The 14017-nt window shown below is 35.9% G+C and overlaps 2 protein-coding genes across 2 annotated transcripts in view; both read left to right on the top strand.

The window, feature by feature from the left end:
• Positions 1 to 14017, top strand: part of LOC107699359 (bis(5'-adenosyl)-triphosphatase-like) — a 308330-nt gene that overhangs the window by 37678 nt on the left and 256635 nt on the right. The gene's annotated exons all lie outside the window — the stretch shown is intronic.
• On the top strand, positions 142 to 12860 carry LOC107699322 (uncharacterized). Its single transcript, XM_016500548.1, has 3 exons — positions 142 to 475; positions 904 to 1235; positions 12678 to 12860. The coding sequence occupies exons 1-3, from the start codon at positions 142 to 144 to the stop codon at positions 12858 to 12860; spliced, it is 849 nt and encodes a 282-aa protein (XP_016356034.1).

Raw genomic sequence — 14017 nt, 5'->3', positions numbered from 1 at the left:
TGAAAAGTTTCGATGGCAGTGGCATTTTCTTCTCCGTATTCACCTTATTTTCCACGGCAACAATGGTGCCGCCATTGCGTTCGTTTTGTCATCTTACTTCCGGCTGAGAGGGGCCTACCGAAGATAGATAACAGAACGCAAATGTCAAGTATTATATGCTCAGTTAGGGGCTGCCATAACAATTGGATTAAGAGAAGAGAACAATTGCACCAACGATGTTACGAACACAATGTGAAGCGGTCGGAGTGTTGTGGTGCACTTTACAATTTACACCCGCCACCTAAAGAAGAGGAGCACCTGAGGCAATGGCTGAAGGCGCTAAATTTGAAGCGCCCACCCAAGCGCCCTTATGTGTGTTCGTACCATTTCATGGACGGGAAGCCGACTGACGAACACCCTTACCCCGAGAAATGGCTCGGCTACGATGTTCCGGTAAAGAAGTCACGCCAGGTGCTGAAAAGGTTGTCAGATTCAGGTAAGCTAACGTTAACTTAGCTAGCTATGTGCTTGTTCGCCTAACGTTAGATTTATGAAGTCCGTTCTGTGAATACATTTAAGATCAGTAACGAGCAGTTAACAAAGTACAACGAATTTTGCATGATTACCATTGCCCACCTATTTATTTCATATTTACGATAATTATGGTACTTATGGTACATTACAATAGCTCACATTATTCCTGTAAGTTACAGAGATTGCAGATGATAGTAGCTACATTAGCTACATTTCTCATTCAGATATTGATCTACGTTTTAACACTACAGTTAGAGCGTGTATACTGTTTTGTTTTTAATGCATCTCTCTCTCACACACACTGTTCTAAGTATGGGTCCCATCATATATTAATTCTCATGATGTATTTTAAGTACTAATGTAAAAATATGTTTAATATTATTTCCACAGATGTGTCGATGACCGCCAGTGATGCAGTGGACAACTGTGAGGGTGATCACATCCACATGCCCCTGAACTGTGATGCAGAAACACAATGCCATCTGTCATCTGTCTCTGACCACAACTACAGTTCAAAATCACATCTCAACCTGAAGCCACCTACATGGGAACACAACCTTTGTCAGCTATACACAGGGTTGACATTGGATGCATTTCATTCAGTTGCCGAGCACCTTACCAGGTCCAGTACATACACCAACAGCTTCCAGCTACACACTTGGGATCAGCTCCTGATGACTCTGACGAAGCTGCGTCTTAATTTATTGCAGGGTGATCTTGCTGTAAGGTTTGGTGTTTTCTCAGTCCATTGTAAGCAAGGTGATTTCATGTTGGATTGACATCATGGAGGAGAACATGAAGGATTACATACCATGGCTTCCCAGGGAGACAATCCAGGCAACAATGTTTCAGAGAACAATTCCCAAATACAACATGTGTGATCGAATGTTCAGAGACACCCCTTCAAAAGCCACGCAACCTTGACTCAGCCAAATTTGAATGCTAAATAAATCGCCAAGTAAATAAAATAAGTTATCAAAACCACACCCACTCGAGGGAAAGCCGCAGCCTCTCTCAACTGTCAAATACCGCTACAGGTAACATGCATTTACATGAAGAAGGCATAGCTAGCTAGCAAACTGTAGGCTGTAGTAACTAATGCTAATGACAGTAACGGGTGAACCACTGATGCTAATGCGCTCTAGTTATTATAGTGTTAGGGGAGGGGCCGTGCTCAGTGGCTCCAGTGTGTCATCGAGAAATGATTTCAGGCCCGCCCAAAAAATCCTGAACACAAAAATGGTGAAAAACTGTTTAACGTTCTAACTACACTATTCAGTACTACATAGTTCACAGTCTTTTGTAACATGTTTTCAGCAATACATTTCTAACATTTATAATGTGTTTAGAAACAATTCTCTGAATTTCCTTACACAGACTTTAAGGACAGGAACAACAAAATCTAGAAAGTAAAAGGAGAAATGCATGGGTCTAAACTAGTGCTGTCAAACGATTAATTGCGATTAATCGCATCAAAAGTAAAAGTGTTTCTTTACATAATATATGTGTATACTGTGTATATTTAGTATGTATATATAAATATACACACATTCAGTATATATTTTGAAAATATTTCCATGTATATATTTATATTCATATAATTTATATTATAAATATATTTAATATAGAAACAACATATTTTTCTGAAATATATACATGCATGTGTGTGTATTTATATAGCCATAATAAACATACACAGTACACACACATATATTATGTAAACAAAAACTTGCATTTTGAATGCAATTAATCATTGGCCAGCACTAGTTTGTATACTTAAAAGAAATTTCAAAACTTTCACAGTTGTCTTATTTCAAAATCATTCCTTATTATTACACTTGATGTTTACCTACCTTATTCCTTGTATCAGGTGATACAATGATTAGACTTAATGTTACACTTAATGTACACCTACCAAATCTTATCAGTTACAGTTTACTACCCTTAATGCAAATTAAGTTGCTCCTGTTGTAACAGCTGTGGTCTGTATGTTAATTAAGTTCTGACACCCCTTTGTCTGAGGTGGTTCTCGGTGTCCCACACCCGCTCCCGTTCTACAATTGGTCACCATTTGCTCAGGATGTGATCATCCCAAATGGTCTAGAAACAACATAACTGTTGACTTTCTTCTCTATAATAATTAAGCCATTTTGGGAAATGAGCATGATCAAACATATTGTGGAGTGGAATCTGGGTCGGGGCATACTATACAATATTTATAAGTGATATATAATCTTTGTTGGCTCATTTTATCTGTAAAAGAAAATCTGCCTAATAAGTATGCACAACTGAATATATGGCGTTTTTCACTTCCAAGTTTCAGCCTCCTCCTTTTATAATATGTCATTTATAAATATTCACTTACCTTACTCCACTGTACAATTAAGAGATTAGACAAGATACTTAGTCTGCAGATGGTCATCAGGTCAGCAGCTTTCACCGTGCTCCCAATTTATAACATTTACGGCATTAACGTTCTTTGTCATTTCGCCACAGTTATAGCTAGCTATAAACAATCTTACAACTACTGAACTAGTTACCGGATGTGCCGTATCAGTTTAGCGGAAGTCGGATGACAAAGGAAGAGCGAAGTATTAAAAGTGGGCGGGGCGGAATAAGGTGAATAATGGTAGCTTTTTTTTCTTTGAAAAGAGATAATAATGGCCATGTTTCCATGCAGTGAATTGTATTGTATCTGAGAGCTGTATGTGGTGCAGCACCCCCTGCTGCCCTGGAGAACCAGGATAATTTAACCCCCCCCCCCCAGTCATCTCAATAGCCAAAAGTGTCAAAAGTTACCTGGATTCACTCCATATTTGCTTTGTTATACCTTAAAAAAAATTTAATTTGTAAATTGTAATCCTGCTAGCAATGCCCATTTATTCTAAATTTATGGGTAATCTGATTTCAGGTAGTTGGCATTAAACACTTTTTATATGGTGAAATCCATCTAAAACTATTTTAAACAACATTTAACCATTGTGTAAGTTTTATGACCTCATATTGTTTTAGAGAGTGGATGTGGAAATATGTGTATGCCTACTTCATTTGACATGGTGCAATAATGTGATAAAAATGGTCAAACAAACAAACAGAACTTTCAAAGAAAGAAACTATGGCCAGCCACTTGAAGTTAAATACTTTTCATTACAGTACGTTCCGAAAATTTTTAACTCAAAAACCTTGATGTTTATAAAAATGATAACTAAGAATGTATGCACGCCCCAAGTGCCTTCTATTGTTTTTGTTTATTAGTTTAGAAAACAATGGAAGCCAGACTGTTTGGTGAAGTTCGTAAATCTGCAGCAGAAAGACGTAGGTGTGCGGGCGAGGATTTGAATATCAGCAGCTCTTTGTTTTACGAGCCTTTACGAGGCAGATACTGCGGCGACTTTAGCAGCCCTTGATGAGCCATTTAGCATGCTAATCATCTGACATCCTGCTCGTTAAAGAGGGAGAGAGAACGAAAAGAGGTAGAAAGAGTGGGTGAAAGCCAAGAAGAGTCTCTCTTGCTCCCTCTACATCTGCTTTCCTTTGGGGAGCTTTGATAAAATGAATGCATTATTGCCTTTTCTCTGCCGCCCATAAATTAAAAGATAACAACAACATGTATACGGCATGAAGATTAGGTTTGTCGAAGTGCTTCTAATTATTTTCCGCCCAGCAAGCTGCGCCAGGCACTCCAGTATTGATGAATAACTTTACGATGGCCTTCAACAAGCTGAGGTTCTTTTGGGAAAGGGGGCATGCGGTTTATGTGGAGACACGCTCTCTCCTGAGCGGTATTAGTTGCTCGGTTTGGGTGCAAAGCGGAAAGAAAATGTTTAATTAGCAAAGCAATAAAGTCAGAGAAAGAGCAATGCACTGCCTTGCAAAGAAATTACATCTCCATTCCAATAGATGGCCCATAGCGCTGCTGCCGGTGTCATTGTCCTCCTCAAAAGCAATTCGGACAAGTTTTTAATTGCTGTAAACTCATGTATATTTATATCAAGTGCCGTGATTTTTTTTTGTTTTGGACGCCAGGTTGCAGCTACTTCATTATCGGAACAGTGTGTATATGTGTGCGTCGGTGACACACACACACACAAACTTCAGTCTAGGGCTGGGTGATGTGGCTAAAAACATGATCACATTTTTTTTTATATCATATGATATTGATATTTATCATGAATGATATTCATTATTGAGGAATGAAAGGACGTCCATGTTTGTTAGACCTTGAATGGAAACTAGCTTGTTTATTCACAATTAACATTTTAATTTAGTGCCTAATGAAATGCATTTTATTTTTCCCTTAAATTTTGTGTTTTCCTTTTCATTTATATTTTTTCTGGGTTCTGTGTTTTATGATTTATTAGTAAAACTTTAACAATTTAATCAATCTTTTAAATGTAATCAAATGAATATATAACAATTATTTTACAAATAAAATGTCAACTAAAATGCTGCACAAAAGAACTGTATACATTAAAATATGGATGAAAAAGATCCAGTTTTTGTGATATTCCTTAAAAATAAGAATACTATTATTATTATTATTATTATTATTATACGACTTTACTTTTTAGATATACGAAGACGGTGCAGTCCTGTTGCTTATGAATGGGGGAAAGTGCAATGCGCAGTATAGTCCCACCTTCTGAATAAAAATGTTTTCTTTACTTTTTTTCGACATAGTTCAGTGTTGTTAAAACGATCCCTGTTCACATGTATCTCCGAATATGACATAAAACACTGTATTATACATGTCAGGCCAGTAGTTGGCGATGTCACTTTGTAAAGAAACACTACTACACCCATACGTATAGACTAAACACATAATACACATGTGCATGCTGACAGTGTTTTCACGAATTTTGCTTTTGTGTTATCGTGGATGATAATGGTATAGTTTTCAAAAACTTGCACTTTGAAACCCATTTTCGAAAGTTTAAATTTTCAAGCCCCCAAAATGCCGGTGTCATGTAAATGAATGACCAGAATGCATACAAAGTTTTACATTTTTAGTTGAAAACACTGTCATGTAAACACCCCCTAAGTGTGTATTTGACGATAGCTTTCCTGATGATATGTTGAAGTGAGTCTTAGATCAGTCTATACTAAGTGAAAGTGTCCAGGTCCTTTTTTGGTTATCGACATAAATTTTATCACAATCTCAGTATGATATCACCCAGCCCTGCTTCACTCCATAAAATGTGTGGGCCCCATTCATTCTAAATTCATATCAATAAATAATACGGCAGCATGCGCCCTCTCAAAGTCGCCCAGCCAAGCTCATAACACAGATCCATGATCCTCGCAGAATTCCGCAGAATGTTCTGGAATCCTCCGGCACGTGGTGGCTCTCCGCTGTTCATTTCGATGTAACCTTTAATGTGAGCCTTTCAATATCCTTCCCAGATAGCCTGGAGAACGGCTTCCGTATCAAACGCGCTGACGGTGTTTGCCCTTCAGTCACAGCGACCTGCGCTCTCGCTGCTCCATTTGGCTTATTTACCTTTTATTAGTGTTCACCCTCGCCTTGGCATTTCATCAAACAGGCCACCGTCACTGATCTCGGGGTTTGTGTTACGAACAGGCCGCACACACCCTTACACGTGCTACGTGACAGACAAACAATCACAGCTGCTTGTTTACACAGGCTCGTGCTTGAACCCTTAATATAAAGAAAGCCACATGTGCTTGTCTGCACACAGGGCCAGCATGACCCTCTCTCCATTTCTACTGGAAATGAACTTAAAGGCTCATCTGTGCTTCCGGTATTCTGGATGCTGTTGAATTGCCTTTCAATTTGGTATTAAAGGCTTAGTTTGAAGGCTTAAAGGGCCTCGTTTTTATCTAATTTCTGTTGTGGATTAGAAAATGTAATTTGCACTTCTACATATTCCAACGTAAACACTGAAATATAGAAAGATTTTTTGAAGATATTTTCGTTAAAACTTTGTAACTGTTGTTTCATGTGATGTTTTGTAGTGGAGCCAGTTTTTTGCATTGCTCAGGAGCTAACTACCCTCCTCCATCCCCAGCTCCTCCTTTTGTCCACAGTCAGGCCTTCTGATATTCCTCGTTGAATCAAACTCCTTTATCTTGAATTATGTTGCTACATTAAATTGCCATTAAGAGCATTAATGATATCTGCTACATTTGGTTCTGTTTACCCTAGGTGGGTTGTCGGTGCTCTTCACAGTCTATCCATGCTAGGCTGCATAGATGGGCATGTAGTTTTTTTCCCAGAGCAGAACTGTACTGCTAAACCAAACTGTATGCTAATTTTCAGTCACTTTTGTCAGTAGTGGTCCTGACAGAAATACAATTAAACAATTTTGCTTTGGAAACTAGCCAAATCAAGTTTTTTTTTTTTTTTTTGTAATTTAATTTAATTTGTTAATATTTATTTGAAGAAAGGATTTGTTTTGGTTTATTTTTTTTGTTTGTTTGTTTTAGTTAACTATTTTTACCCTGTCAAGATTTTAGATTTTAGTCAGTACTTCTTCTTCCTTTTTTTTTTTTTTGATAGTAATACATTTTCTTGAGCAGCAAATCGATGTAGCCTTGGTGAGCATAAAAATATTTAGCAGTGAAAAATCGAATGACCCCAAACTTATGAATGGTAATCTATATATTAGCTGTATTTCATTAAACATGTTTATTATTTAATAATGTTAAACTATTCTTGGTAACACTTTATTTTACATTGTCCTTGCATGTACTTATTATTAAAATAGCAATAAATTATGCACAATTACATGCAACTAACCCTAAACCAAACCCTCATCCATCCATAACCCTAACCATATAGTAAATACGTGTAGTTAATTAATATTACCCAGTACATGTATAATTACACTGTAACAAGGACACCATAAAATAAAGTGTAACCATTTTTGCATCTCAACAGCGTTTGTCCTCACTTTCTTTTGCTGTACAGGACAGAGCTGCAACATTTCTCCTTAAAAGTTCCACAGAACAAAGAAAATTTAATGATGAAAGTAAGGAGTAAATGAACTGTTCCTCTATCCTGTGACTTTAAAATCTGTGCTCTGTTTTTTGGCTATTTAATTTATATTTTCTTTGCATCTTAAGTCCAAATAACAGAAACACACAGGATAACATATTATTTACCAATTAAAAAGGCGGTTTCAATGCCCAACATGTAGATATGTCTGTTGCAAAATGCTATAAATGTCAAGGTTGCGTTTGTCACGATGAGAAAGGAGCTTCCTTTGCGTCCCTGAGATTAGCCGCGTGTTCGGCCGTATTGTGGAAATGTGGCCTGCGCCCGTTAATTGCCTAAGAGACGCCCAGTCACACACGCTTTGTGCATGAAAACACCTGTCACCGTCATTGTCTCTGATCCCTAAGCCTGTTCCAGGCTGCTGGGGAGGGGTGTGTGTGTGTGTGTGTGTGTGTGTGTGTGCGTGTGTGTGTGTGTGAGAGAGAGAGAGAGAGAGAGAGAGAGAGAGCTTCAAGGGCTGGAAGCATAGCAGGATATGGAAACGAAGTTTGCCAACAGACAATTACAGAGGAAAGAGAGTGTGGTTGAGAGTTGTAACTACTCTCACACTGGGAAAATATGACACCGAGCCAAAAATCCAGCCCGGCCTCCCAGCAGCCCCTTTCCCACTCACTCATCATAATGCCCAGTCAAATGCTGTGAAAATTTACAACAGCACTTTAATTATTGATGCTTGTTCTCCTACATTAAATGCTTTGTGGTGTCTACATGATTTGGATCCGCAGTTGGCCACTCAATGTTTCTGCAGTCAATAAACGAACATGAGTTTTTTTTTTTGCCTTTGAATTGGATAAATTAGCTTTATTATTGTCCTGCAGTGGGGGGCAGGGTTTCATTTATATGGCGGTAAAATCTGTGAAGTGTGCGATATTTCAATTTAGATCACAATTGGAGAGATTGAACTATATTAAACTGCATTTTGCTGTCATGAATATCATTTTATGGATATTTGCTTTTTTTGTATGTTTTCAAGATGTTCGATATCTTTCTTTGCCGCTTCTCTTTCATCATCATATTGCTGTATGTAATGGATCTAATTTGATATAGTCAAGGTTGTTTGCCGCCGCGGTTTACAAGTTTAATTAAACGGTAGAAGAAAGTCGGAATGCATGTGTAATTGAAAGCTAAATTAAATTATTGTATTTGCTCAGTCGAGATGCCTTGTGGGTATGCGGCGGCTTTAATTTTGCACAAGAGACGGATGCTCTGCCTGGTGACAACCCGCTGGTGCCCGACGTACAGACGCACGTACACAAACAATATTAAAAACAATATTAATTTCATCAACTATAACGCAATATGAATATCCTCCAGGCAGAGAGCCGCAACATTTTCGGTTATTAATTTGAGAGATTGTAATAACTCGACATGCTGTCTTCACCTGCAAATACATTATTCAAAATTAAATGATTAAACATGGAGTTCAGTACTTCCTGCAATGCATTAAACAGCGTTTCTTAAAACTCTGAGTCCCATGGCCTTTTTGCACCAGTTTTTACCCTGTAGGAAGAATTTTGATAAACCAAGGAAACAGACCCTGCCTTCTGATGAAGACGGTATGTGAACAAGACCATTAGAGTTAAGGACCTTCTTCTACACTAGCAACAGAAGCTTGATTTTATGTGAAATGTGAAACAATGTCATTCTTATTGCAATGCTACATGTCTTTTTCCCTACTGAGAGCTGGAGGAATGCTCTTTCTAGTGATGCAAGTTGACCAAGGAAGTCTTGCTGGTCCCCTTGCAGGGGTCATTGAGTGAATGTTAATTGCTTTATTTTCATACACTTCTTCTATTATGAACTTTTTGTGTTTTAAAATAAAATAAAAATGCATTTAGATTTTTTTTTCCCCCCACAAATTCACAAATGTCAGGTTAATACAACTGCTGTGATATGATGAAGAAAAAGCATAAAAAGGATATAATTCTTGTCAAAAATATTTACTGTAAGTTATTTACAATAATATTTCACTATTATTAATTAATAAACAATTTATTTATTTATTTATTATTAGTTTACTTATTAGTTCAACACAAAGCATCCAAATACAAACACTTTTTCAAACATTTTCAATTAGAAACAATATTAACAAAAATAATAAAAACACTTTATCTTGAAAAAAAAAAAGTTTAATACACTTCTGTTATTAACTTAAATTTTTTGTCAAAAAACTAAACAAAACTCCAAGTTATTTATAATAGTCTTTCACTATTATATCATATACACATAATATTTTAACAAAACTGCTTAATAGTAAAAAAAAAAACCTCAAAATTTGCAAAAAAATAAATAAAATTTGCATGCAGCTAACATCTATCTATCTATCTATTAGGGGTGAGGGGGGAAAAATCGATACAGCATAGTATCGCGATATTTTCCGCGGCAATACTGTATCGATACACGGACGCCAAGTATCGATCTTTTATTATACTATTTGGTAGAATAATAAAATCAATTTCTTTACAATCCACTAGATGGTGGTGTTGAGTTTTTTTTCTGGTAAGGGCAGCTGGGTCACCTTCAGCATGCAGTAAGTTAGTAAAATAAAGAGGCAAATAAAATCAACTGTAAAACAAAGCAACTGCATAATTTATTCATGCAGCAATGCACTCTGGGAGTCAGCGAGTAACTATACTAAGTCATGAGTAAACCTAAATGAAAGGATCAAGTACCCCCTACAGTTCTTTTTTAGTTACTAGAACTCTCGTGTAAGTAAACTATACTAACTAAGCATTTGTCAGTACAACATACTATTCCTATTTCACTTTACTTAGTTTTTTCAAGGCAGTCGGTTTGAATGCTTTTTTTAAGTAAGCCTAACTAATTAGATTTTACAGTGTAGAAGTGAATACAAATAATATATTGATATTTAATATTAAGGTAACACTTTTCAATAAGGTTCCATTAGTTAATGTTAGTTAATGTATTAACTATCATGAACGAACAATGAACAATACATTTATTACAGTATTTATTAATCTTTCTTAATGTTAGTTAATGAGAATACAGTTATTCACTGTTAGTTCATGTTAATTCCGAGTGCATTAACTGTTAAGCACAACTGTTGATTTTAATAATGCATTAGTACATTTTGAAATTAACATGAAATAAGATTAGTAAATGCTGAAGAACTATTGTTCATTCTTAGTTCATTCACTAAAGTAATTAACTAATGAAACTTATTGTAAAGTGTTACCAATATTAATATAAATTCTGTCCAGTTTTATTGTGTTACTTTCAGTAAAAGTGTGGGGTTATTTTATTGGCTTGTGTTTTTTTAAATCCAGTATCATTAAAATTGAGTTAAATTGAAAAAGTCTTACAAAATTACTTTATATTATTTAATAAAATAATAAATAATCATTACAAAGCATTTTTGGTTACTCCAAAATACCTGTAGTAGCACAGCAGTGCATACCTGTTTACATTTAATTAAGGTGGACTAGACTAGACTGCAATACAAATAGTTGAGTTTGCCAGGTGCATACAACATTTATGACAGGTTTTCATGAAAGTGTTGGTCAGTTTGTCTGCTTGACAATCCTATTTTGCACTGCAACAATACAACTGAAGTGAGATAAACAAACTGAATAATGTTTCTTTTTAGGTAAAACAGATGTCAAAGTTTTCCTTAGGGGACATAATTTGAAGTTGGAAAAAGGTAATAAATTGCAATATATCGTAGAATATCGCAATATATTTAAAATCGCAATAATATTGTATCGTGACACAAGTATCGTGATAATATCGTATCGTGAGGCCTCTGGTGATTCCCACCCCTACTATCTATCTATCTATCTATCTATCATCTAGATAAAAGTACTTTGACATACATCATGAAATAATTATGAAATATCAGTGTTTTTTTCTGTATTATTATAGTATCACTGTACTGTACTAGTATTATTATTATTTATTTATTTATTCATTCATTCATTCTTTTGACAAAAAATGATTAAGATGAGAAATAATGATTAAAATTAAGATACATGCATATCTGTTGAAGTAGTAAGGAAAATATGTTATTAATTTTTACTTGGTCAGACCATTTTCACAGTGATGAAGTGTTTTATTGCAACACACTTCTGGTGAATTGGTAGCTAGTTCATATAGATTCACATGATCTAATTTGCTCTAATTTCTCATTTTCATCTACTTTAGGCTCACTGATGGCTAATTTAGTGATGGACTTTTATGCTTTTTTTTCTCCCTGAAAAATCTTTTCTTGCTGTAAAAATCGACACCGTAAAATAGTGCTTTCTAATGTGCTTGGTTTGATTGTTGTCATGTTCTGTAAAGGTTTTCTGGCATCATTTACTCACCTTCATGCCATTCCAAACTTTCTACTTGTTTCTTCTTCGGAACATGAAAGAGATATTTTGAAAAAACAAAACAAAACAAATTGTCTCCTTAAAATGAAAGGCTAGTTTTCACGTATTTTCCCTGACCTCTTCACCCTGTTTCTAGCCTCATGGAATCGTTCCTTTTAGCCGCTCCATGAATTCCCTCTGCTCTCTTCCAGTGGCTGTAGTCATTATTGTCTTCACCATTTAAGACTCCTCAAATCCCCTTACAGTCTGAAGATAGATTCCTCTTTCTTTACAATGGCAGCTTTATGAAACAAGTACAAAAGTAGACCTTAGTAGTAGATCTCGAGACCTTCCGTGGCTCCCAGGGGCCTTTACATGAAAGCACAGAAGGTACGTTTTGTCCACAGGTCTTGAAGCAGATATTTAGCACGGCTCATTCTGCAGCGAATTACAACTTTAAAGCACGCGAGAATGCACTCTGCACGTTTCCACTGTGTATTTAAGAGTGCTGTTTTAGGCTGTGGTTTTCTGGACTGAATCTTTGAGTTTGCTTTAGGATTATTGGATAATTGGCACCACTGAAAGACTCCAGCACGAGGTAGAGCACATTTCTTCTTTTTTCAAATCGAGTGATATGGAGTTTGCAAAGAGAGGGGCAACTTACTGAATCAACAAGGTCATACAGCTCACTTAGTTTCCAACCTAAATTACTTTTCGCTGGCATTTTAGTAGAGTATGTTTTGCTCCTAATAGTGTTGTTAAGGCTGTTGTGAATTTATTTTTCCTAGATCTCTTTTCACTGCGTTTTCTCATAACCCCTACATTTTTTTTCTCAGCTTATTCTGTCGATTAAAGTAATTGCTGCTGAAAAATCGGACACAAAACAAGTTGTGCTTGTGAAGTTCCTCAAGGGCAGCATTGAGCCCAGCACAAAGTGCGGTACAAAAGGTCTGCTGTGTCTGCAGATACACGGATCATCAGCCTCTGGAAGGTCGAGGAAAGGTCGCTTTTACCTTTGAGCGGTTTGCTTGCTTTGAGGTTGCCTTTTCGTCCACATGCTCATCGAACATCACCTACGCAAGTCACGGCACAACAGAGGATAGTAATATCGGAAAGAAAGAACAGTTCAAGATTAACATCGGTTCACTCTTGCCCGCTGTAAATGAAACCTGCTAACACTTGAAATATATACAATTTATTTATTTATGAATGAATGAATGACAGAAACATGCCTTATTAAAAAAAAAGACATTCTTGAAAAGATAACTTTGGCATCATTTTTTATATTACTTGTCCTAGAAAAAATACACATAAAAAATACACATACACTAATCGTTCTTTCTTTCTTACAAAACAATCCTATTTCAAATAAATATTTTTCCTTTGAACTTTCATTCAAAATACAATAAAATTAAGCACAACTGTTTTAACTTTGATAATAAGAAGAAATGTTTTTTGAGCAGCAAATCAGCATATTAAAATGATGTCTGAAGGATCATGTGACACTGAAAATTCAGCTTTGCATCACAGGAATAAATTACATTTTAAAATATATTAAAATGCAATAGAATGTAATGCATAAATAAATGCAGTCTTTGTGGTTATTTAAAAAAAAAAAAAAAAACTTGCCAAACCCAAATTTTTGAGCAGTAGTGTGCATAAAAACTCATTTGAAAAATCTTTGTTAGCAACATTTTCATGTAGTCATGTAGAAACAAACAAAACAAAACAAGAAATGATATGAAATACGTAGAGGGTGAACTCTGGCAACCATAACAAACACTTTTAGCAGTGACTTTCACACTTTTTAGTCTCTTGCAGTAGCTTTAATCGCTAAACACGTTTGTTCAAATGATTCATTTCAATGTCACTTGCTTATTTTTCTCCTTTTTTGCACCTTTACTCACTTATTCCATCTTTTTAAAGCCAGACTGATTAAAAAAGATCATCTTCAATGACACAGTGTGGTTAAAATAGCCTTTTGGCCTTGATCTCTATCAGTGTCACAGACATCATGGGAAAGAGCTCTAATGATGATAGAACTGCTAATTTGATGGCAGTTATTGCTGACACAAACAGTGCTTATACTGATTAGAGATGCAATTTAGAAAGTTCCACCTTCAAGGCAGGATCACGAAAATCATTAATTACTCTCCGAGGAGTTTTCTCTTCCTTC

The sequence above is a fragment of the Sinocyclocheilus anshuiensis genome, unplaced genomic scaffold (assembly GCF_001515605.1).
Source record: "Sinocyclocheilus anshuiensis isolate Anshui unplaced genomic scaffold, SAMN03320099.WGS_v1.1 scaffold42, whole genome shotgun sequence".
Classification (NCBI taxonomy): domain Eukaryota; kingdom Metazoa; phylum Chordata; class Actinopteri; order Cypriniformes; family Cyprinidae; genus Sinocyclocheilus; species Sinocyclocheilus anshuiensis.
This window is presented reverse-complemented; position numbering and strand designations above follow the sequence as displayed.

What these genes read in the sequence shown, in the direction of transcription:
- LOC107699322 (XM_016500548.1), top strand. Translation starts at nt 142, where the DNA reads ATGTCAAGTATTATATGCTCAGTTAGGGGCTGCCATAACAATTGGATT. An exon ending in GAAAAGGTTGTCAGATTCAG is followed by an intron (nt 476 to 903) that starts GTAAGCTAACGT and finishes TTATTTCCACAG; the next exon opens with ATGTGTCGATGACCGCCAGT. An exon ending in TATTGCAGGGTGATCTTGCT is followed by an intron (nt 1,236 to 12,677) that starts GTAAGGTTTGGT and finishes TTTTTTTCTCAG; the next exon opens with CTTATTCTGTCGATTAAAGT.